The sequence below is a fragment of the Mesoplodon bidens genome (genome assembly GCF_964165515.1).
Source record: "Mesoplodon bidens genome assembly, chromosome: 20".
Taxonomy (NCBI): Eukaryota; Metazoa; Chordata; class Mammalia; order Artiodactyla; family Ziphiidae; genus Mesoplodon; species Mesoplodon bidens.
In genome coordinates, this window is record NC_138181.1 from 9,746,354 (window position 1) to 9,768,467 (window position 22,114).

The 22,114-nt window shown below is 51.2% G+C and overlaps 1 protein-coding gene across 1 annotated transcript in view; it reads left to right on the top strand.

The window, feature by feature from the left end:
• The window catches only part of SFRP1 (secreted frizzled related protein 1), a 44,685-nt gene extending 22,823 nt beyond the window's left edge, over positions 1-21,862 (top strand). The window contains exon 3 of the mRNA XM_081220961.1: positions 18,491-21,862. Within this exon, the coding sequence (XP_081077087.1) occupies positions 18,491-18,813 (323 nt within the window). The 3' untranslated portion in view covers positions 18,814-21,862. The remainder of the gene's footprint in view (positions 1-18,490) is intronic.
• The last annotated feature ends 252 nt before the right edge of the window (positions 21,863-22,114 follow it).

The following is a 22,114-nucleotide window of genomic DNA, read 5'->3' on the forward strand; positions in this document are numbered from 1 at the left end:
CTTCCTTCTCAGGAGGACGTCGGCTGATTTTCCGGAGGAAGGTAGAGGGACAGCCTGCGGCCTGGTCAAGTCACCCAGCAACCTGGGATGCCAGCCTCGAGTCCCCCCCGCCCTCATGTGTAGACCCTTCAGGAGGGAAAGGCCAGCTCCGGTGTGCACAGCAGAACCTCGAAGCTGGTCCGAGTTGCGTGTCTTTGTGGTGAAGACCACAAAGATGGCTTGGAGCTCCTGACTCCTGGGGACCAGTCCTCTGGTTGCCAGGGAGGAGGCCGACAGACCTGGAATGAAGTGCAGGCCCGGGCGGGCCTCCCTCCTGCCCTTGCCTTCATGCAGGCGGGACATCTGGTCCACCCCCCGCTCCGGGTATCAGCTTTCCTGGGGACTTGCCTTCCCCAGTTGTGTAACTGTGTGTGTGAGGGTGTGTGTGTGTGAGGCGCTGGGGGCAGCGGAGCCCGGGACCGGCTTCTCTGGAATGACGGGGCTCCCTGGCTGGTGTGGGTTTGCTCGTGACTGACAGCTCTTCGCCTGCAGCCTTCTTTCCTTACAGACCTAATGTGTCTTCTGGCAGGTTTCCTTGTTCTGATTACTCAGGCCCCGCAGAGCACCGGTGCTTTCCTTTTCTTTTGCTCACCATCCCCATCTTGGTCCCCCCTTTCCGAGCGGGTTGGGGGGTGGAATCCAGTCTGGACCAGCCGAGAACGCTCTATGCTCCTGCCTGGCCCCGGGGCCTTAGAATGAGGAACCCCAGCCAGAGTTGAGAAGCTGCCTGCTTCCTCCCTGGGAGCCCTCAGCGTGGAAATTCCAGGGGGGCCCACACCCCAAAAAACCCTGGCTCAGGAAACCGACACGCAGCTACGTGTGTAGTGGCCTGAAGGGTCACTGGCGTTCCCCCCGGGTCTGGTTGTCACGGGGGTGTGAAGCCTGGGAGCCCATTTCCTGGGGAGTGCAGCCTGCTCTCCAAGCCCCTGACTCACCCACAAAGGCCCCCAGAGGAAGGCAGGTCTGGGACTCACGAGGACAGGCCCCAGGATGGCTCAGGAAGAGTTTCCTGGACCGGAGGGGATGGAGTGCTGGGCCGCAGCCTGCTGTTCTGCCTGATGGGTGGTCCTGGGTCAGAGTGAGGGGCCAGGTTCTCCTTGAAAGGGTGGTGGGACTGGCAGAGGGACCTCTGGCCCCGGCTTTCCTCCTTCACTGCAGCCACGTTTCTTGGAGGAAGGAACAGACCTGAGAGCAAGCCGGGGTTGTACTGCAGCCCGGCTGCAGCTTGGTTTTCCGGTTTGGGGCATTTTGTTCTGGCCTTGGAGCAGGGGGAGGGTTGTTTGCCTTTGGAGAGGAGGGAAGGGGACTGTGATTACCTGCGGTTGGAGCCCGAGGGGCCGGGTGTCCTCTTTCCGAGACGGAGTGTGTGTTGAAGGACAGCGCTTGGGGATCGAGGTGGGGGGGGCAGCGGGGGTCCTGGTTCCAGCTCCTGATGAGCTGGATGCTTGCTTCCTCTCAGCCCCTGTTCGCTGATCTCTGGAACAAGACTTTGGCTGGATGGCCTCTTAAATCCCATGTCGCTCTCAGAACGTGCTCCGTGTCCTAACGCAGTGTTCTTTAAACACACACATCACGAAGCAGAACCTTTCTTCAAAGGAAATCTTACCCTGACCTTCATCACAGAAACTGGTCCACGGGGGCCTCTACGCTGGAGGAGGGGGGCCTGGACCTGGGTTGGCTTGGCCACTTCTTACTCGTGGCGCATGACTGACCCTTACTCGTTTAAGAGGTTCCTGGGCGTCTGGGAGGGTGTCTGACCTCAAGGAGGAAGGGCTGTGATTATCCGATGAGACACTGTGTGAGGGCTGTGTCCTTTCTTCCTGGATGGACATCGGGGCCTTTACCCAGTGTCCCCTGGCCTGTCCATACCCCTGTGGGTATGGACGATGACATTGCCGCCCACAGCGTGTGGCCCTGCCGCTCACCAAAGGCGGGGTGCTCTCCACGGGACCCTCTGGGGAGACTCGGCTCCAGGGCCCTCTCCTGGCTTCTGTTGGCTGCCGGTAGTCCCCGGCATCCCTTGACTCGTGACTCCAGTCTCCACTCTGTCTCCACGAGGCTCTTCCCCGGTGTCTGTGTCCTTTCTTCTCTTCTTGTAAGGACGCCAGTCGTTGGGTTTGGGATCCACCAAATCCAGTGTGGCCTCATCCTAACTAATTGCAGCTGCAAAGACTGCATTTCCAAATAAGGCCATATTCTGAGGGTCCAGGTGCATGTGAATTGGGGGGCACGCTACTGAACTCACTTTAGGGCTCTAGAGCCAACCTACCTGAGATCGAGTCCCGGTTCTCCGTTACTTAGTAGCTGGTGTCTTTTGGAAAACTGTAGCCTAAGTCCTCTTGTCTTACAAGGTGAATGATAGTCGCACCGACTTTACCAGGTCTCTGGAAGGCCCTTAAGGGTGACGCCTGACACTTGCGGTCAGTACCGGGGTCCCTAAGGTGGACTTGGGAGGTGGCGGCAGAGGGCGGTGGTCGTCGAAGGCGTGATGGACTCGCAGGCAAAGAAAGCCGGCTTCACGCGGCGAGTACCAATGCGCGAATCTTGGAAGGCATCTGTAAGGCAGGAAAAGCCTTGTTGGTCTGGAGCACCTGGCCTGGCAGAGAAAATTCTAGATGCGAGTTGGTGGCCCGCTGAGCGCCGTGTCACACACAGCAGGGCCTGGCTCCTGGTGGCCCCTGGGAAGCAGGGAGCAGCTCCAAATACAGCCAGTGGCTCTATTGCTTAGCTGCTGGGGGCAGGGGTGTTACAAGGCTGATTTCTAACATTATAAGTGAGCTTGGGAATAGAACCGCAGAAAACCAAGAGCCTCAAGGTGCAGTGTCTAGAGTCTCAGAGGTGAGAGGATGTCTCCCCTCAGCCAAGCCAGGGAAAGTCAGTTGCTGATGTGGGGCAAGGTCGGCTCCCAAGGCGTCTTTGGAACAGGTTCTAAAGGGTGGCGGGAGCGATCGTGGAGCCCCCCTCTGTGCCCCTGGCCTGCAGTGCCCCGAAGGTCTCCAGCACATGGATGGGTTTGCCCCAGCAGCTCATCTGAAGCGCTTTAGAAAATAAGGACCCTTTAAAAACCGTTTATTTGTTGAACGTGGGGCATGAGAAGCTGCATTCACAGGAGGGAGGAACTTTGGAGAAATCACGACTGGCGTAGATCGGAACGCCAGAAAACGGCTCAGGGGGCCTGGATCTTGAAACCGCATCTTTCCTCACTGGCCAGCAAATGAAATTCTTCATACAGAGGGTGTGTCAGCCCCTCAGGCTACCAGTAGTAGTTAGTCACGCGTGCAGGCCGTGTTAAGGATGGTTTCACTGCAAACCCTCAATTTACGACAAATTGGCACTGTAGCTGTTGGGTGTACGGTGTCTATACATCTGTCCATCAAAGATCAAAACGGGTGCTGACAGGTGACAAGGTGCCTCCTATGTAGTACCAGCTTATCTGCAATGGCCGGGTGGTGGCCGTGAGCTCGAGCATTCTGTGTCCTGAAGTGTCTGTGCTGGTGCCGGAGCTCTGATCATAGGCCGGGTGACATTCGTCTTCCACCTTCCCTGGTCAGTGGCGGTGACATCAGTCCCCGATGCCTGGAGCATGAGCAGGGCGGTGACCTCCGTTCTTGGGCAGATCCGGGGGGGACCCGCCCAGCTTCCCAACTCCTCCTGCTTCGTCCCAGCTCTGGGGGGGCCACTGGGGGCAAGCGAGTATGTGGGCTCAGGGTCAGCCCTCTTGACCTCTGCCAGTGAAGGGCACGCCTGGCCAGGGAGCCGGATGCTGGGGAGCAGACTGAGCCAGAGCCATCGCCCGGAACCCCGGGGTCCTGACTGTCTTCAGCAGGAAGGGATGCACCTCACACGGGGCGTCCTGGGGCCCATTAACCAAAATCTGTGGGTTCTGCAGCCAGGAGCTTGGTAAACACGTAGGAAGCACTGGCTGCCTGAGTGGTAGGCGTGCCTTGGCAGTTGGTGTGCCGCCCCAGGATGTGGTCAGACACCTGCTGCCCAAGAAGCTCTGTCCCCGTCATCATCCGAGTCCTTGCGCATCCACCGGCTTCCCCAGAGGTCTCTTTTGGACCAACTCGGCCCCGGGGCACAGCGGCTTCCGCAGCCATGGGGAAGTTTGTTTGTTGATGTGTTGATTTTGGTTTCCGTCTCTTTTAAGTAAGTAGTTTTCCTGGAGAAGCAGAAAAGAGCCCCAAGTGGGGCACCCCATCCCATCACCCTGTTCCCCTCTCCCGCGGTCCCCCGGGCTCTGAGGACCCACATCTGCCCCCTTACCTGTGTGTGGGGCTCCAGGTGGGTGGAGAGAAAGAAAAGAGACTCAGTGAAGTCAGAGGATCTGGAAGCAGGACTCGGGACACCCAGCTCAGGGCCGATACCACTGGCCACGTTGTGTGCCTGCTTGCTGAGCTTGGCGGGAGCAAGGACCCTAGACAGTAGAGAGGAGGCCAGCTTTCAATTCATTTTATCTGTTGTTTTATATAGTTTTGAAAGGTTCCTTTCCATTTACAGAATATTGGCTACGTTCCCTGTGTTGTATAAGACATCCTTGAGCCTATCTATCTTCCCCCCAACAGTTTGTACCACCCCCTTCCCCATCCCCCATCACGCCCCCCCACTGGTAACCACTAGTTTGTTCCTATATCTATGAGTCTGCTTCTTTTTTGTTATATTCAGTAGTTAGTTGTATTTTTTAGATTTTTTAGTGACATCGTACAGTATTTGTCTTTCTCTGACTAATTTCACTTAGCATAATGCCCTCCAAGTCCATCCATGCTGCAAATGGCAACATTTCATTCTTTTTCGTGACTGAGTAGTATCCCATTTGTGTGTGTGTGTGTGCGTGTGCGTGCGTGTGCATACACCACATCTCCTTTATCCATTCATCTGAATGATTTAGATTGCTTCCATGTTTTGGCTATTGTAAATAATGCTGCTATGAACATTGGGGTGTATATATCTTTTCAGCATACATAGTGTTTTTGTTTTTGTGGATATATGTCCAGGAGTGGGATGGCTGGGTCCTATGTTAGTTCTATTTTTAGTTTTTTGAGAAACCTCCATCCTGTTTTCCATAGCGGCTGCACCAATTTACATTCCCACCAACAGTGTAGGAGGGTTCCCTTTTCGAGAGGAGGCCAGCTCAGAGCTAGAACCGGGTGCCGACTGCCATTAACTTTTCAGATTCTTGGCTTCATCCAGATCTACCTGAGGCCAAGACAAACTTCACCTTTGGGAGACCAGCATTCCTCTCCATCCGGTTTGGAGATACACTGTAATCCTGATGGGATTACGTTGTCATCCAAGGGGTTACACGTCTGTCTCTGGTGGGGCAGTGCTGGGCGGGTGACTGGAGAACGTGTGTGCTCTTGCCCCTCTCTGGGGCTTTGGGGTGAAGCCAGTGCTGCCCCATCTGATGGATGGGGAAGGTGTGCACGGTGGGCTGGACTCGGGCTGGTCCTTGGTGCCTCCCAGGCCGGGGTCAGACAGGCTGCTAGGGTGACTGCGCCCTCTGCCCTCCCTGCTCTTTATACAAAGCCTAGAAAGACTGAAAAAAAGAAACAGCAACATGCAAGTGCAGTCAGCTGGGTAGCTACGTGGGTCACGATCTCGGATGAGCAGGAAGAACCTTCATGTCGGGCGAGGGGTGGGCTCAGGTCTAGGACCAGCCTCTGTTTCTGCCTGTGCCATCCTGTGATGGTTAGAATGAACCATTTTGGACATAGGCTGTTTTTTGGCCCTCTTTTGAACTTGGTACTTGAGAGATACCTGTGACGAATCAGAGAGGTACTTCCCTTTCCAAATCCTTTTATACCTCGAACGTCCTTGGGAGGGAAAGGGGGACAGTGACTCCTGAGTGAGGATGTTCCCTGCCCCCAGGCCCCAGCGGAGGAGGATGCCCTAGGACACGGGTCTCCTGTTCTTCTTATTATGCCCGGCGTCACTGACATTACCGGGCCTCGCTGTCCTCACTCCACGGAGGGAACGGGACGTAGAATGTAGGGCTGTGTCAAAGGCTCCTTCCAGCCCGATGGTTCTGTGTCCACTGGACTCTGCTTCCCCAGCCAGGGCCACGGAAGTGTGGGCAACCCTGCGGTCAGACAGGGTGCTGACCCTCTGACCTCTGCACCTGCCTGGTAGCTTTGGGAGCCAGGAGAGGGAGAAGAAGGGCCTCCGGTGCCCTCTCCTCTGCCAGGCCACTCGTCACCACCTCCATGCCAGCCACACCTGTGAAACATGCACCCCCCCTTTACACACGGGCCACCTCCTTGTTAGGGTGGCTACATATCCTGTTTGCTCAGGAAAGCCCCGGTTTATTCCTGTGGTCCCAGCATAAAACCGAATGGCCCTCTATCTCCGAAGTGTCCTGGTTTGCAGGCCCAGCTGTATTCCTTTCGCTTCCCTGCCCATGACCAGGGCTTTTCCCTGCTGGCTGCCCCAGGAAACTTCAGGGGGTAGCAAGGAATTTAATTTTTTGTTTGTTTGGGAAATCTGGTCGAATGCACACAGGGTTAATCGATGTTTAAGTTGGTGTCTCGTGGGCTTTCTGTGAAGACCTGCTGAGCACCTGCTGGAAGAGTCATGAACTGTAAGCTGTAAACATCTTACTTGCCCAGAGTAAGATAAGACTTACTTCTCTTCGGGATAATTTTTTTTTCTCACTGTAAAAATTATAAAACCTGGAGCATAGTGGGAAACACAATAAAGAGCTTAGACATCAGCCATACTCAGGGTGCCCAGAGACAGCGACTGCTGATATTTTGGAGTATTTCTCTCCTCTGCGTCTTTGATGTGCACAATTTTGCATAGTGATTGCTTCCCAAATAAGTTTACGTGGTAGATTTACACTCCTAAACTTGCTCTGCAGTTTTCCTCACCCTAGGCCTTTCAAAGGCAGAGATTTTTCTCTTACTTACTGTTTCAACGTATCAATGTCCCCCCTTTTTTTTTTTTTTTTGCGATACGTGGGCCTCTTACTGTTGTGGCCTCTCCCGCTGCGGAGCCCAGGCTCCGGCCGTGCAGGCTCAGCGGCCGTGGCTCACGGGCCCAGCCGCTCCGCGGCATGTGGGATCTTCCCAGACCGGGGCACGAACCCCCGTCCCCTGCATCGGCAGGCGGACTCTCAACCACTGCGCCACCAGGGAAGCCCAATGTCCTCTTTTTTTTTTTTTTAATTGAAGTGAAGTTGATTTACAATGTTGTGTTAGTTTCTGAAATGTTCTCTTAATTATAGGTACCATGCAAGGGTTTCACAGGCATACCTCTGTTAGGGACAGTGATTGGGGTTGGTTTGTCGGAGAACATTCTCTGTGTGTTAGGGAAGAATTAGTGAGACCCAGCCTGCAGCGACCACTGGCCCAAGCCTCACACGAGGCCTGGGTCACCTGGACCTTAGCTGAGCACTGTCCGTGCTTCAGGTGGTGGATGGTGATGGCCTCGCCTCCACGCCTCCTGGCACAGTTAGCGTCCCCTCGAGATCCGTGGAACCTCGGCCAGTTTCTTGAGCCATCCTGCCTTAGCCTCCTGATCAGCAAGCCAGTTATCAGGAGGGTGTCCACCTCACAGGGTTGGTTGCTAGAGAATTCGGTGAGTTAACATGTAAAGGCACCTACACCAGGGCCTGATCTGCCAAGTAGCTGTTGGCTGTGGGTGTTGCTGCTGAAGCAGAGGTTTGGGCGAATGATGCCTGTCTCACCAGTGAGGCCGTGAACTTCAGGGCAGACTGTGCTGTTTACATCTCTTCGTTCGCTTGTGTATCAGTGTTAGCTGAGCTCTGGGGTGTGTGGGACACCCACTAGTCCAGGGACAGGGGTGGGTAGGTGGACCAGGCCTGCAGGCTCACGGTGGGAGGGGGCTGAGAAAGCACACTCACGGGTAATTACCACCTGTGCTGAGTCCATATGCAGATGGCGGGGGTCAAGGCTGGAGAAGATCATCTGTAGCTTGGCCGGAGGGATGGGTTGGAAAAGCATAAATTTTGTCTGGAGCACACGCTCTGCCTTCAGAGGGATCAACCATGAGAACAGTGAAGGGCTGAGATCTGAGGTGTGCCTGCAGCCGCTTCTCAGAGGCGTGACTCATAGCTGCTTCGGGGATCTCCCAGCCGAGGGGTCAGGGCACTCCCAGGCCTCTTTTCCCATCGGTCAGATGGGATAGCGTGAAGACCTGCCTGCCGCCATGCTGGGAGATGCTTTTTGGGGGCTGCCTTTGAGTTTAGACAACTCCACAGTCAGGGCCAGGCTCTTGTGCCATTGTGTTCTCTGTGGGCTTGGGCTGTGACCACTGTCAGCTGGGTCCCCGGGCGCCGTGAGCAGGCGAGGGCAGCCGGTACCGTCTGAGATAGAGGATACTTTCCCTTGGATGACCTATACTGGATTTCAAGACAGAGAAAGGAAATATGAAGACTTAGACAGAATGCCCATGCTGGAATGGAAGTTGAGATTAACTGGTCCAAATGGCTACATGACGACGCAGAGAAGTAACGTGATTTGTACAGAAGTTAGTGATGGAATCCCAACCAGGAGCTGGAGTTGGCGATTCTGGACTCAGAGTCCTTTACTCTGAAAGGTGCCACCTCTTGCTAACAAAGCCTCGGTTTTCCTGACTTTGCAAGTTTCCACCCCTGCGGGGTAGGGGCCCCAGAGACCTCCGCGATTCTGAAAATGGCACTAGACCAGCTTGCCCAAGGTCAGCTGGGTCTTGGACCTGCCCGTGCTGACTTCAGCCTGAGTTTTAATGAGTTTGGCGGGCTGCCCTGGGCTTCCAGTAAGTTTAAACACCATCCAAGAAAGCGTCCTCAGAATGCATCACTGTGAATAACCAAGGTGACAGACCAAAAAGCCCACCCTCAGACCCTTTGGACCAGTGGTTCTCAAGTGGGGTCCCCAGACCAGCAGCATTAGCATCACTTGGGAACAGGTCAGAAATGCACATTCTCAGGCCCTGTCCCATTGCTGCTGAAGCAGAAGCTCTGGGGGCAGGCCGGCAATCTGCCTTTTTTTTTTTTTTTTGCAGTACGCGGGCCTCTCCCGTTGTGGAGCACAGGCTCCGGATGCGCAGGCTCAGCGGCCATGGCTCACGGGCCCAGCCGCTCCGCGGCATGTGGGATCTTCCCAGACCGGGGCACAAACCCGTGTCCCCTGCATCGGCAGGCGGACTCCCAAGCACTGCGCCACCAGGAAGCCCCCCAGTCTGCATTTTAACAAGCCCTGCAGGAGATCCTGAGGACCCCTCTCTGGAGCATCTCTCAGAGCCAGGGCTAGCTCATGGCTTTTCCGATTCTTGATTCTGAAACCCACTCCCCATCGTCTTCCTTCCAAGAGACCACTGCGCACTCCAACGTGGCGTGTGGGATGAACACTGCGGGTTGGAATGGAAAACTAGTGAGCCCTCCGGCAGGAGGACTGTTTGCCTTGGCCGGTTGGCCCGGACTTGGAGCCAAGGTTCCATTAATCCTTTTGACTGACTTTATTTAAGCAAGTCTCCTATTCTCCTCTGCCGACTGCTTGGGGAGGCATGGAGGAAGGATGCGGTCCTTACTGGGAGGAGAGGGGCCCAAGCCCCTGCTGCCTGGGCCGCGGTGCACACGTCGTCCAGAATAAACCCACACCAGGCAGCCCTTTGCTCTCAAAGTGGGGTTTCCATTTTGCACCATTAGCTTCGATCAGTGGGGATTTAACACAATCCATGAAATCAAGCACTTAGGCAACAGGATTCCGATGGCTGACACCGACGCCGCCATGCTGTGTGCGTGAGTACTTGTAAGTGGGTTGGGAGGGCATAGAGCTGCAAATTCCACCCTCCTGCCTGACCATCCCCCCACCTCCCCAAGATGTCTGGGATCCAGAAGACAGGCCAATTTCAATTACATAATTTGTCTCAAATAAGCCACTCAGGAGCATTTTTTACATCTGCCGATCTTTTGTAAATGAGAAAAAAAAAACCGCTTTCAATCTGTTTGTTTGTTTTGATTTTTCTTTTTTTCTCCTTTTCTTTCTGTAGCGTCTGTCCTGTAGCCAGTAGATGCATGTAAGTATGCAGCACGTGGTTTGTGGTCAGGGAGAGAGTCTGAGTTATTGTACCAAGCGCAAGCCCCTTTCTTTGCTAAAGGAATTAATGATGCAAACACTGGCCCCTGCTGGGAACGGAGGTCTGTTGAGCTGCCTTTGCAGGGCCTTTGTCAGCAGGACTCATTTGGATCCCGATGCCTGCAAGCCAGCCTGCACGGTGCCCAGACCCTCTGCTGAGTGTTGGAAGCAGCAGCAGTTTCTCCCAGCCCCGCCCTTGCGCAGCGCTGTTACCAAATCTCATTTGCACAGTTGGCTTTGGGGATGGCGCTTTCTGCCTCAGGGTCGCCCACCCAAGAGATCTGTGAAAACGGGGCTGGGACGTAGAAAAGCAGGTCCTCTCTGTCTGACTGCTAAGTGAGAGGTCTTGCTATCTGAACAGGCTCTTTCCCCAGGAGGCAGGGTGGGAGGAGGGGTGTAAGCTGAACCCCCAGGGCTGATGCTCCAGGCGCTCACCTGTGGGCTCTTCCTTGTCCTGGGGTCTGGGAACAGGCCACTCGGTAAGGAGTTTGTCCATCTTGCCCCGCTGCTGCACAGATCATCTGTTTAGGAACGTCAGCCCTGTCTGCCAGAGAAAGTAATTTAGGAAAGCAAGCAAGTCAGGAGTCAGACTGTGTGGTGGGTTACCTGCCCCAGGATGATTTTTTCTTTTTCTTTTTTTTTTTTTGCGGTACGCGGGCCTCTCACTGCTGTGGCCTCTCCCGTTGCGGAGCACAGGCTCCGGACACACAGGCTCAGCGGCCATGGCTCGCGGGCCCAGCCGCTCCGTGGCACGTGGGATCTTCCTGGACCGGGGCACGAACCCGCGTCCCCTGCATCGGCAGGCGGACTCCCAACCACTGCGCCACCAGGGAAGCCCCCAGGATGATTTTTTATTAGCACCTATTGGAGACAGTATATCTGACTGCTGGTCAGTTGTCCCCAGAATCTGCAGGGACCCCATGCTTTCCTGCTCCTTGCTCGGAGGAGCTGTGGCAGGGCTGAGAGGCAGGGAGCTGCGGGCACCTCCAGCCTCGGGCAGCCTTTTCAGCTGAACCAGGTTTGACGTCCCTTTGCATTCAAAGTAAATAATCCGAATTCTAACCTAATTGGTTTTTTATCTGAAAAATGATCGGCTTGACAAGCTCTATAGGCTACCCCATCCTCCCAAATAAACAGTGGAAAAAGCAGAATTCTTAAACAGAACCCTTCCTGAGAAGCCCTAAGTAACGCCAAGCTGCTCCAGCTGAATGGGGAGTGAAGGACCAGGAAATGTAATCTTTGTGTTTCTTTTAAGAGCTCCCATTTTGTGACTCATTGACATTTTATATACATTTCAGTTCTTTACTAGACAGCAAGCGTTTTTAAAATCTAAGTTTTTTGCTTCAGAATAAATGCAATTTAAAACGTCAAATAGTATTAAAAGGCTTTTAACAAAAAACTGCAGGCCTCTGCCCCATGCCATCCAACCACTAATTTCCACAACCCAGAGGTAATAATTTTCAGCGAATTTAGCTGTTTCTTACGATAGATAGCAAAATGGAGTAAATAAATACCATACTTAATTTTAATTTTTAATTTTGATTTTTAGACATTGCTTATTGATTTTCTATTATTGAAGACAAAGATCTGTCTCACTTTTGTTTCTTAATTTTAATTTTTACCCAATTTTAAGTTTTAGTTAAATTCTTCGTTTTAATCTTTAGACACTATTTATTGCTTTTCTGTGACTGACGATAAAGACATCTGTCTTATACTCTATTCCCTCTTCTCCCCATTCTTTTCAATAGAGTTATATCACACTTCCGGTTAAATGGACATTCAGCGTTTAATTTATTGTAATGATGTCAATATTCTTTGCAGCTGAGCCCTGTAGTGTACTGCATGTAGATTTCCTTTATTATACACCATTTGGTTTTCCCTTGAGATAGCAGTTGCCTCATTTTATTCTCCTGGCTCCTCATGTTTGTGGGTTTTTTTTTGGTGGTACGCGGGCCTCTCACTGTTGCGGCCTCCCCCGTTGCGGAGCACAGGCTCTGGACGCACAGGCTCAGTGGCCATGGCTCACGGGCCCAGCCGCTCCGCGGCATGTGGGATCCTCCCGGACCGGGGCACGAACCCGTGTTCCCTGCATCGGCAGGCGGACTCTCAACCACTGCGCCACCAGGGAAGCCCCCATGTTTGTGTTTTGAATTCAGCCCCAGACCTTCCTGTAGATGTACATCTATCCCTCTTTCCTCCTGTTTCAGTCTGGACTGGTTGAGCTTTACGCCGGCCACAGAGTTGTTCTGGAGAAACCGTTCTAAGACTTCCATTGCTTTTATCTTATGTTAGAGCTTTAGTTTCCTGACCCTGGGTCTTGTGCTGCATTTTTGGAGCAGTTTCCTAAGAATAGATACATGGAAGATTTTTTTTTTTAACCATTACATGCCTGAAGTTGTCTTTATTCTCCTCTCCCACATTGACTGGCTCAGTATTGAATTTGGAAATTGTTTTGGCTTCTAGTGTTGCTGTTGACCAATCCAGTACCATTCTGATGCCTGGTCCTTTGCAGCAGATGTAGCCTCTCTTTGCCTCTGGAGGATTTTATAAGTTCTCTTTACCTCTGGTGTTTCTAAATGCTGTGATTCATTGACCTGGGCACTGTTTAATCTGAGAACTTACATTCTTCATTTCTGGAAAATTTTTCTTGTATTATTTCTTTGGTATTTTCTCTCATTTGTTTTCTTGGTTTTCTCTTATTCAGATATTGAACCTCCTGGTTGGATTCTCTCTTTTATCTTTCTTTCTCCTATTTCCATCTCTTTGTCATTTTGTTCCAACCTCATGTCAAAGCACGTGTGTTGCATTCTTTATTTCTGCTCTTACCTTTTCAAACTTCAAACACTCTTGGTTCTCTGAACATTCCTTTTGATAGCCTTCTCTTCTGGTTTCATGAATACAATATCTTCCATGATCTTTGTAAACAGTTTTCTTCTGTGCCATACCTTGTTTCTGTTATCTCTGATTTCTTTTTTTCTGTGTGTTTTGTACGTTTTGGTCTCCTGTTCACATTTAGAGGCTTTCCTTTAAAGGCCTGCTGATCCTTGGCTGGCCATTGGAGTTTGAGAGTAAAGCACTAAATTGGAGCTCTTTGTGTGTATGCATGGCCTCATTTTGGCATTTTGTTAGGGGGAGCTGTAGGTCTTGTCTTTGGGGCTACTAGTTTCTTTAGATAGAAACCCTACAGTCCTCTGACTGGGGGTATCGCTGTAGTGTTCTAAGACCTGAGGGTCTCACTCTTCACTGTGAAGACCTTCCTTGAATCCTTGGGTGTCGGGGCAGCTCCTCCCTACCCTGTCCTCCTGTGAGTCTGGTGTCCGCAAGCCCCGTCTGTCTGGGTTCAAACCTTCTGTACGGAATAAACGTCTTGGCTGCAGCTGGAGTTGGTGAGGGGCACTCATCCGGATTTATGGCCAGGCTGGTGGATCTGGGTGCCCTGGTGCAGACTCCTCAGTTCCTATATTTAATACAGTCTCTGTCATCGAGTGCAGAAGCACCCGATGGCCCCAGTTCACGAGCAGGTCTGGGTCCTGCCATGTGGATCTGCTGCTTTCTTACTATCAGCTCCTGGGTTTCAGCTTGTCTTTTCTCATCAAGCCAGGACCCACCATCCATGTGCTTTCTATTATACTACATGTGATGTCCTTGTTTCTTTACCATTTTCTTGCGTGTGTTTATAACTTTTTTTAAACTATAATTTTAGAGGGGTGGAAATGACTGTGTGCTCAATCTACTATGTTTGGCTAGAAGTGGCCGGTGATAACTGTTCACAAACATTCCAGACGCTTGGTGGTTGTCAGGATGGAAAACCTTTTCACTTCCCATTGGTGTGGAGCTCTCTGGGGGTCTCCCTCACCCCCTGGGATCGTGGTTCCCACAGGTCGTCAGCAAACCCCCCCCCCCCCACTGCCAAGGCTAGCAAGCTAGTCCCACACTCATTCTTAAACTCTGCAGCATTGGGGATGAAGGAGCATTTCTTCCACTTGAAGCGCCTTCCCCCTGTGCTTTCTGAGACGCTGAGCTGCCTAGTTTTCCATCCGTGCCTCTGATGACTTCGCAGGAACTCCCCAGTGGTGGTCCCTCCTTCTCTTCTCGTCTCTGTACTTTATCCTTCACTGCAACTGTTTTCTGTAATCAAATGAGTCACAAAGCTGGGGACTGACTCAGCCCGTTCGGCACCTTCCCCATCTCAGGCCCTTTCTTGCAGTCCTGCAGCGATTCCACACTGTCGATCGTGTAAATGCCTGGCCCTCGGCCAACAGTGGCCTCTCATCCAGGCTCCCTGTCTGGGTAATTGGAAGGATGGCGGCCACATTAGCATAAACAGGTCAGGAGGAAAAGATGGTTTTGAAGAGAGTGTGGGTTTGGGATGAGTGTAACAAGCTTCCTCTGCTCATTTCAGCCTCAGAAAATGGCCAGGCTTTGTGGGGAGGCTACCAAGGGGGGTATCATTTGTGGGCAAAAAATACGGTTTCGGTGACTGCAAGTGGGATGAAACTTCCAGGGTCTAACCTGAATAGAAGGGGTTATTTATTTTAAGGTTGCAGAGAAAGACCCAGACAGCCCCTAACTGTGACCTTAAGTTTTGAGTTTTCAAAGTTCCTGGTCTCTGCATCCTTGCTGGCCGTGACCAGCAAGGTGAAAGGCAGGAGTCATATCCTACTGTTGGAGGGTGTTCAGTTGCTGCTAAGAAAAAATGCAGAGAAGTTTTTGTTTCTTGTTTTGTTTTGTTTTAGTTCAGGGTCTGGCTGTCACGGGTAGCTGAGATCAAGGGCCTGAGGCAGGTGTAGAATCATCACCCTGTGGGAGACAGGCTCGGGAAGGGGGCAGAGAAGGACGGGGACAGGGTGGGCGCAGTAGTCTGCCTGGGATTGCCCAGCACGGGCCCTCTGGATGCTCGACCGGCCAGGCCAGCAGGCAGACTGCACTCCATGCTTTACAGACTCCAGGAGCTCAGATCTAGGTTCTGTGGCCACCCAGTTAGAACTCAGGACCTGGGACTCCAGCAGCGCCCCTGTTGTGAGCCCAGCTGCTGCCTGCTGGGGCTGCTCCCCCACTGCCCACCAGCACCGGTTGCAGCGCAAACACAGTCCATGGGTGAAATCCCTGGGGTCCAGGCTGTCTGCGTGGTGGAGGCCGGGTGGGGGAAAAGGAAGTGGTGATCAGTCTCCCTCCACCCCGTCCCAGCAGCCCCTGAATGTATGTGGTGGGAGGCTGCACACATACCCACAAGGCAGGGGGAAATCAACCTGGAATGGCTAATCGCCTATCCAAACATTGTTGGTAATCTGCATCCCTAAAATAAAGCCCTGAAAGATGGAAAGATGTTAGTAATTTCTGGCCACATGTGCCTCCTTCTTCTCTACTCTCCCTACCTCAAAAAAAGAAAGTGAGCCAAATGGCAAGAAACGAAGAGTCTAATGCAGAACACATTTCCATCGTTTGCTTTTCCCTCTCCCCGCCATGCTCCCACCTATGTAAACTAAATTCCTTGACACGGTCATGGCAAAGGAACATTAATTTTTGATTTGAGTTGTGATTAAAAGCAACACAATCAAAAGAGGGAAATAGTTTCCACTGAAGCAATAGCATTTGAAACCCCGTCATGGTATAGTAGGAACCAGCGTGGTCTTTGGGGTCAGGGGTGGGTTCTAGTCCTGAGTCTCTTTTTACAAAGTGTGGCCTTGCGTTGTCCCTTAACCTGAGTCCTTCTCCTTGATCGTCATCAGTAATAACAGCAATTGCTGTGCATTAAGTCAGGAGAGCCGCACAGAGAGCACCTGTCCTGGGCTTGGCACACAGCGGGTTCTCCAAAAAAAAAACGATGGCCCACTTCTCTGCAGAAAAGAGGCTGCCCAGTTGTCGCTGGAAATGCATTCGTCCCTGCCAGGGATGTAATTTATCCCAGCTTTAGACCTTGGGTCACGTGACACGTCGGGGCACTTCTCGGAGGGTGTCTTCACCGCCTCGCCTTCCTGCAGTCCCTGGCCGCCTTCCTCGGGTCAGTCGGTTCTCGCAATGCGGAGGAGGGCGGGCAGAGATGGAGCCCTGATCTGCCCGGGCCTGGGCAGGGAGTCTCCTCTGGCTCAACCCCCCGGACACATTTCTAGATGAGCGAACTATAGACTGGCCCAGGTGAAGTCTTTTCTCAGGTGACCCACCAGGTACAAGGATGGTAAGCCGACAAGGGGAGCTGAGCCGGGGCGGGAGAGGGAGAGCTGCTTGGGCAGGTCTGGGCGGAGGTCCCAGAGGGGTGGTCTCTGCTGATCCCTAGTCGCGGCTTTCCCACCTGCTGGTCCCCCTGCCTCTGCCCTCAGGGTGGGAGTGGGTGCAGGAATCAAGCAAAATCAGAGGTGCTGGGCAGTGGCTGGTTCCGTGGGACGGGGGGCAGTAAAGAGAGGAGCTCACTGGGAAACTGTGCTCAGCGCACTCCCGTGTGCTAACCATCTGCTGCTTGGGCCAGTCCCCAAGACCTCCGCCACCCTTGGGAGTGAGGTCTTTCTTAAGGGCTGTGGACCCGGGGTATTTGTTACCCGGGGCTCGGTGGCTGCAGATCTGGAACTCCTTCCGTAAGCAAAAGGGATGGGAGTGCCTTTGATTTCCTGATTTTGACACATTCACTGAAGCTTTGTTCCTAGGATTTCTCCTAATTCTTGGGGTGGCCAAGGGTGTGCTTTCTAATCAGCTAAAGAATAAATAATAAAGCCTTCATTCTTGCGGTGTTCCCTTTCAACCGGGAGGAACTCTTAACCATTTCGTAAGTAAAGTCATTTTGAAATGTGGGTAAACCTGGGAAGAGAGCCCGAGCTCTTCTCCCGTATTGTCTTGGTCCATTTAATCAGCACTTGAAATGTCAGCTTCATTATAAAGAATTTTGCAATTCGGCCTAGACAGCATGGTGATTATAAGTGCACATTCAGTCCGTGGGTTTAGTTTAGGGTCAGTGACTCTGGGCAAGTAAACGTAACCGTTATGCCTCAGTTTTCTCATCTGTTAAATGGGGGAAATAATTGCACCTTCCTCGTGGAGGTATCAGGTTTCACCGAGGAAGTACATGGAAAATACTCAGCGCTCTTGAGGGCATCCAGATGCTTTCCTAGTCATTAGCTACTGTTTTGTAGCTCGATTCAAGTCTTTCCTCATGGAATGTGGGTGGAACCGTTGAGTTATTCAAAAGAGAGGGCTTGGTGATTTGGAATTCACAAGAATTCAAGGGATGGACACATCATCTGGTGACCAGAATCTAGAAATGATTTCCAACTCCTTTGGAACTCTCCAGGGCTGGCGAGGCTTCGAGGGGAGTTGACTGTTATAGGGACGCTGTGTTTGTGTTTCTGGTGCATTTCCAATGAATAGAACGCCTCCACGCTAACTTATCCTCACCAGTTAACCCCGTGAAGCCAGCACTAGAGTGTGTGGTCCACACACGAACCCTGAAACACTGTTGACTCAGGCTCTGTAGAGACAAAGAGGCCAGAAGGCAGAGTTGGCCGAGGGCTGGCTTTCCCTCTCTTCAGGGAGCCGTGCTGAGAATGGAAGAAGCCCAGGTACCATGTGAGATTTAAGGAATCACCACCTGGATTTATCCATCAGGCCCTCACCAGGACTTGCTCGAATGGGTCGAGAGGTCAAAGTCGAGTTTGGTTCTGTGGGTCTACACGGTGGGTAGGATAGCCCATTAGTGGCGCCATCTAGTGGTTGATGAGTGGTGGACAGCACGTCAACGGTACCTGCTGTCTGAACGCGCTGGAGGTCCAGTGGTTGGAACCCTGGTTTCTCTGATGACAAAGCTGGACGCCGACGTTTGATGCAGTCAGCTTTCCCTTGCTGACTGCACACACACAGGCTCTGTCTGTCTTCTTTCCAGGACCCAACTGACAGAGAATTTTAGGTCCTTTGGATGTTAAAAAAAAAACCCTAAACCAATAACTTTCTCCTTAAAACAAACAAAACTCAGGGTAAGTTTTTTTCTCTGAGTGCTGATGTTGGTAGCATTCGATTACGTGGACTTGATTGGATTAGGTGATCCCCTCCTTCTCTTAAAGCATTGTACGATAGTCTGAGTCCCGGAGTTTTAAAAAAAAGACACATGATTTGGTTTTGAACATTTATCTGAGACTCTCATGGCATCCTGTGGCAACCACTGAGATACCATCAGATACCGCAAACCCAGGGAGCAGAATTGGTACGTGAAGGTGAGCTGAGACCTTGGTCCTTATCTATAGAATAGAGAGATGGAGCCTCCCTCTTTTAGGTGCTCTTTGCCTTTTATGTCTCCTGCTCTTCTGCCCGCAGGTGGGTTGTGGTTTCTGATGAAAAGCCGTGTCCTAAAACTGTCTCTCTCCTCTTCCCCTCTGTGTCCTCCCCCTCTCTAGCCCTGAGGATGAAAATCAAAGAAGTGAAAAAGGAAAATGGCGACAAGAAGATTGTTCCCAAGAAGAAGAAGCCCCTGAAGCTGGGGCCCATCAAGAAGAAGGAGTTGAAGAAGCTGGTCCTGTACCTGAAGAATGGGGCCGACTGCCCCTGTCACCAGCTGGACAACCTCAGCCACCACTTCCTCATCATGGGCCGCAAGGTCAAGAGCCAGTACCTGCTGACGGCCATCCATAAGTGGGACAAGAAAAACAAAGAATTCAAAAACTTCATGAAGAAGATGAAGAACCACGAATGTCCCACTTTCCAATCGGTCTTTAAGTGATTCTCGTGGGGTGGGTTAGGGGGGAGCGGACACCCCTGGACCCTCAGCGGTTCACACCCCCTGCTCCTTCGAGGTGGAGGGCATCGTAATCCAGCTACTTTGCCCTTGCAGCATTTCCCACCCCTCCCTCCATCCCCATGCTCCAGACCCCAGTATAGCCAATATTTGAAGCTGCATGCCCAGATGAGGAAACCCATTTAGATCAGGAAGCTTCTGAAGACCTGCAGTGTGGAGCAGCACGTCTCCAGGGGAAGGCAGGTGCAGCACCATCTCAATCAGAGACACAGTCACTACAAAAGAAAGCGCTGCCGGTTAAGAAAGGGGGTTGGCAGCAAGGGAGAGGCGGCGCAAACGTTAGCTTCTGCCACTCTCTTTGTGTCGTTACAAATTGCTTATGGATCTATCAGCTAATCTACGCCTTCGGAACTAGAAAATTCTAACTGTTGGTAAGATGCACGGCTTTCAGTTCCCGAGGAGTTTCTCTTTCTGTTCGTTGTGGACAGAAACAGACACACACCACACTCAGAGAGTGACAGTGCACAGGAGAAATAGTAAGAACGAAGGGAGGGGCCTGCATTGCTTGGCCCTGTGGCCATGTGTCATCTCTGATATGAACCAGCCAGTCTCAGATGCCCTGGAGGTGGTTACCGTCAGCCTCAGGTTTGATCTCACCTCCTGACACGTGGAGGGCGGCCCGGGCCTGCCTTGGTGTGACAGAGGTGATGATTCGTAGACTGAGAAGGCAACGGTGGTTTTCAAAAAACAGAGTTAAAGGAGAAAAACAAAAAATTGAGAACAGTCGAGCAAGTTGCTAGTCTAGGGTGAATTGTCATTGGGTAAAGAGCTTAGTATTCTAATTCCCTTGTTTGTTCATTTCACATTGCTTTAAAGCGACCAACAGACCCACTTACTTTTCAAGGTTTTAAAAAAAATCTCCACTGAGCATTTGAAAGGTGTGGTAAGACTGGGGTCTCTTGGTGCCTTTGAGGCAACTTTCTAGCTGAGTGGCTGTCTCTCTGAGCATTTCCAATGGGAGGTGGATTCTCCTGGTAGTGTAGCTGTGGATCCTCCTTCCTGAGGGGTTCTGGGTTGCCCTGGCCCGAACACAACGCTAATCAAAACTCATAATACATCCCATTCCTGTCTTTCCTGTGAAGAAATGAATTCCTTTGAACTTGATTGCCTAGAGATCAGAGAAATTCAGAATAGCCTGCCTGCCTGTCCTCTGCACTTAAAAAAATGTTTGTTTGGCTTTTTTTTTCATTTCTGCAGAGGGGAAGTTAAGCTACAAGGGTCCCCATCCAAAGAGGGAGTCTAAAAGGCAAAGCAGCTACGGTTTTCCCCCAAGGGCCCTAAGATAATTCTCAAAGCCATTGCGTTTAATAAGTGATGTACATAAACCCATTCACGGAAGCAACTTGACTCCTGTATTCAATGTATAGGAAGTAATTCCTCCCAAATTAATTTCTCCCTCAAGCCTGATTCTCAATTCTCTGTAACACCTCGAGGATTTAACGATTGTCTCTCTGGGCAAATGTTTATACCCAATCCAATGCTTCAGTGGGGCTGGAAGGCATCACCCGCATGGCCTCTGCCTGACACAGAAACAGTGGAAGATTCTGTTAACTTCCCAAAACTCCAGTCTGAAAGCCAGCCTGCCAACTTCATTTCGTTCTTGAGGGTTATCCTGATCTAATGAACCCCTGACAATTAGTGACCCATCATTTCATACATTTTTTTTTTTTTTTGGTTCTCTCTGACCTTTAATCATAAAGTGTTGGGGATCTTAAGTGATTTGCCTGTAATTTTGGATGATTTTTTTAAATGTGTATATATATTAGTTCATTAGAGATATTCTACTTTCCTATTGTCAACTGAAATTCAGAGCAATTTCGTGAGCGTCTGGATCTGGGTTTTAGTCTTGATTGATTAACTCACAAGTTCTGTGCTCATATGTATCTGCTTGTTTGGACAGAGTGGGTCAGGCAACAAGGCCTCTGTCCAGGGTGAGGGCCTTGGGAAAGGCCCTTGTGTGGGCCATAGCAGTTACCCCAGGAAGGTTATAAATGAACAGGTGGACTCTCTAAATGGGAATTCTCAGGTAGGAAGCAGTACGAGAGTTCAAAATAAATTGGAAATGTGAATTGCAATTGTAGAGTCCAACCACAGAGTCCCGAGACTGAGTTTCACTGTGGACCTGGGACAGCCTTGACTATGACACATCAGCCATTGCGGGGCAAAGGGAGGCTCTGGGCCCTAAGCTGCATTTGATCACAAACCTTTGTTTTTCTCAACAAAGGATGTAACAAAAACGATGTGCAGACTCATTGGCTTTCTCATTGGTTTCCAAAAGAGGTCTGTGTGTGATTTGGTGATTATTGTTAGTGCAAAGGTCGTATTCGTGAGGGTTTAAAATCATCATTCTGGGTGGAATCCAGTGAGGTCATGGGCAGAACTCAGCTAAATCTTTGAAGAACATTCGTACTTATCTTAGAAGATAGAAAGTGAGGTGAGAATTCCAAGAACGCTTTATTTTTAGAGCATCCTGTGTCACACTTGGCTTTGGGTGTCGGTGAATTAGCACTGAGGGCTCCCGAAGGCCTCTGGGTCTGTAAATTCCAGAAACCCCATTGCCCAAACCTAGAGTCTGTCTTTCTCATCAGACTCCAGGTAACTAATTGCTCTGCTGGAACCCCGTGGATGTGCTGGGCTCAGGCGTTCTGATTTAGGAGAGACTCTTGTGGCCTAATGTGCTGGCCCTCCTGGCCTTTCACCAGCGGATACACAGGACACAGACGAGATTCCTGTTTCCTCTAGTTCTCCACGTAGCACTCCTCTTATAGAGTCTAAATCTCTTACAAAAGCTTTGAATACTGTGAAAATGTTTTACATTCCATTTCATTTGTGTGTTGTTTTTTAAACTGCATCTTACCAGATGTTTTGATGTTATCACTTATGTTAATAGTAATTCCCGTATGTGTTCATTTTATTTTCATGCCTTCCTGCCATGTATCAATATTCACTCGACTAAAATCACTCAATTAATCAATGGTAATGTGCACGGTGACTTTTTCCCGCCAGTGATGCACCATTCACCCTCCTCCACTGCACACATACCCATCTCTTGATTTTTTTCGGGTCCCAGTTTAACAGCTTTCAAATGGTAACAGGGCATGGTGGGCCAGCGGAGTACCTGGGGGGCCCTGCAGACACCCTCACCCCATCCCATGTACACCACCTGCTCCCATGAATCATTTCCAGAAGTTTCCCCCCGGCTGTGTGTTTCAGATCAGAGAGAAAG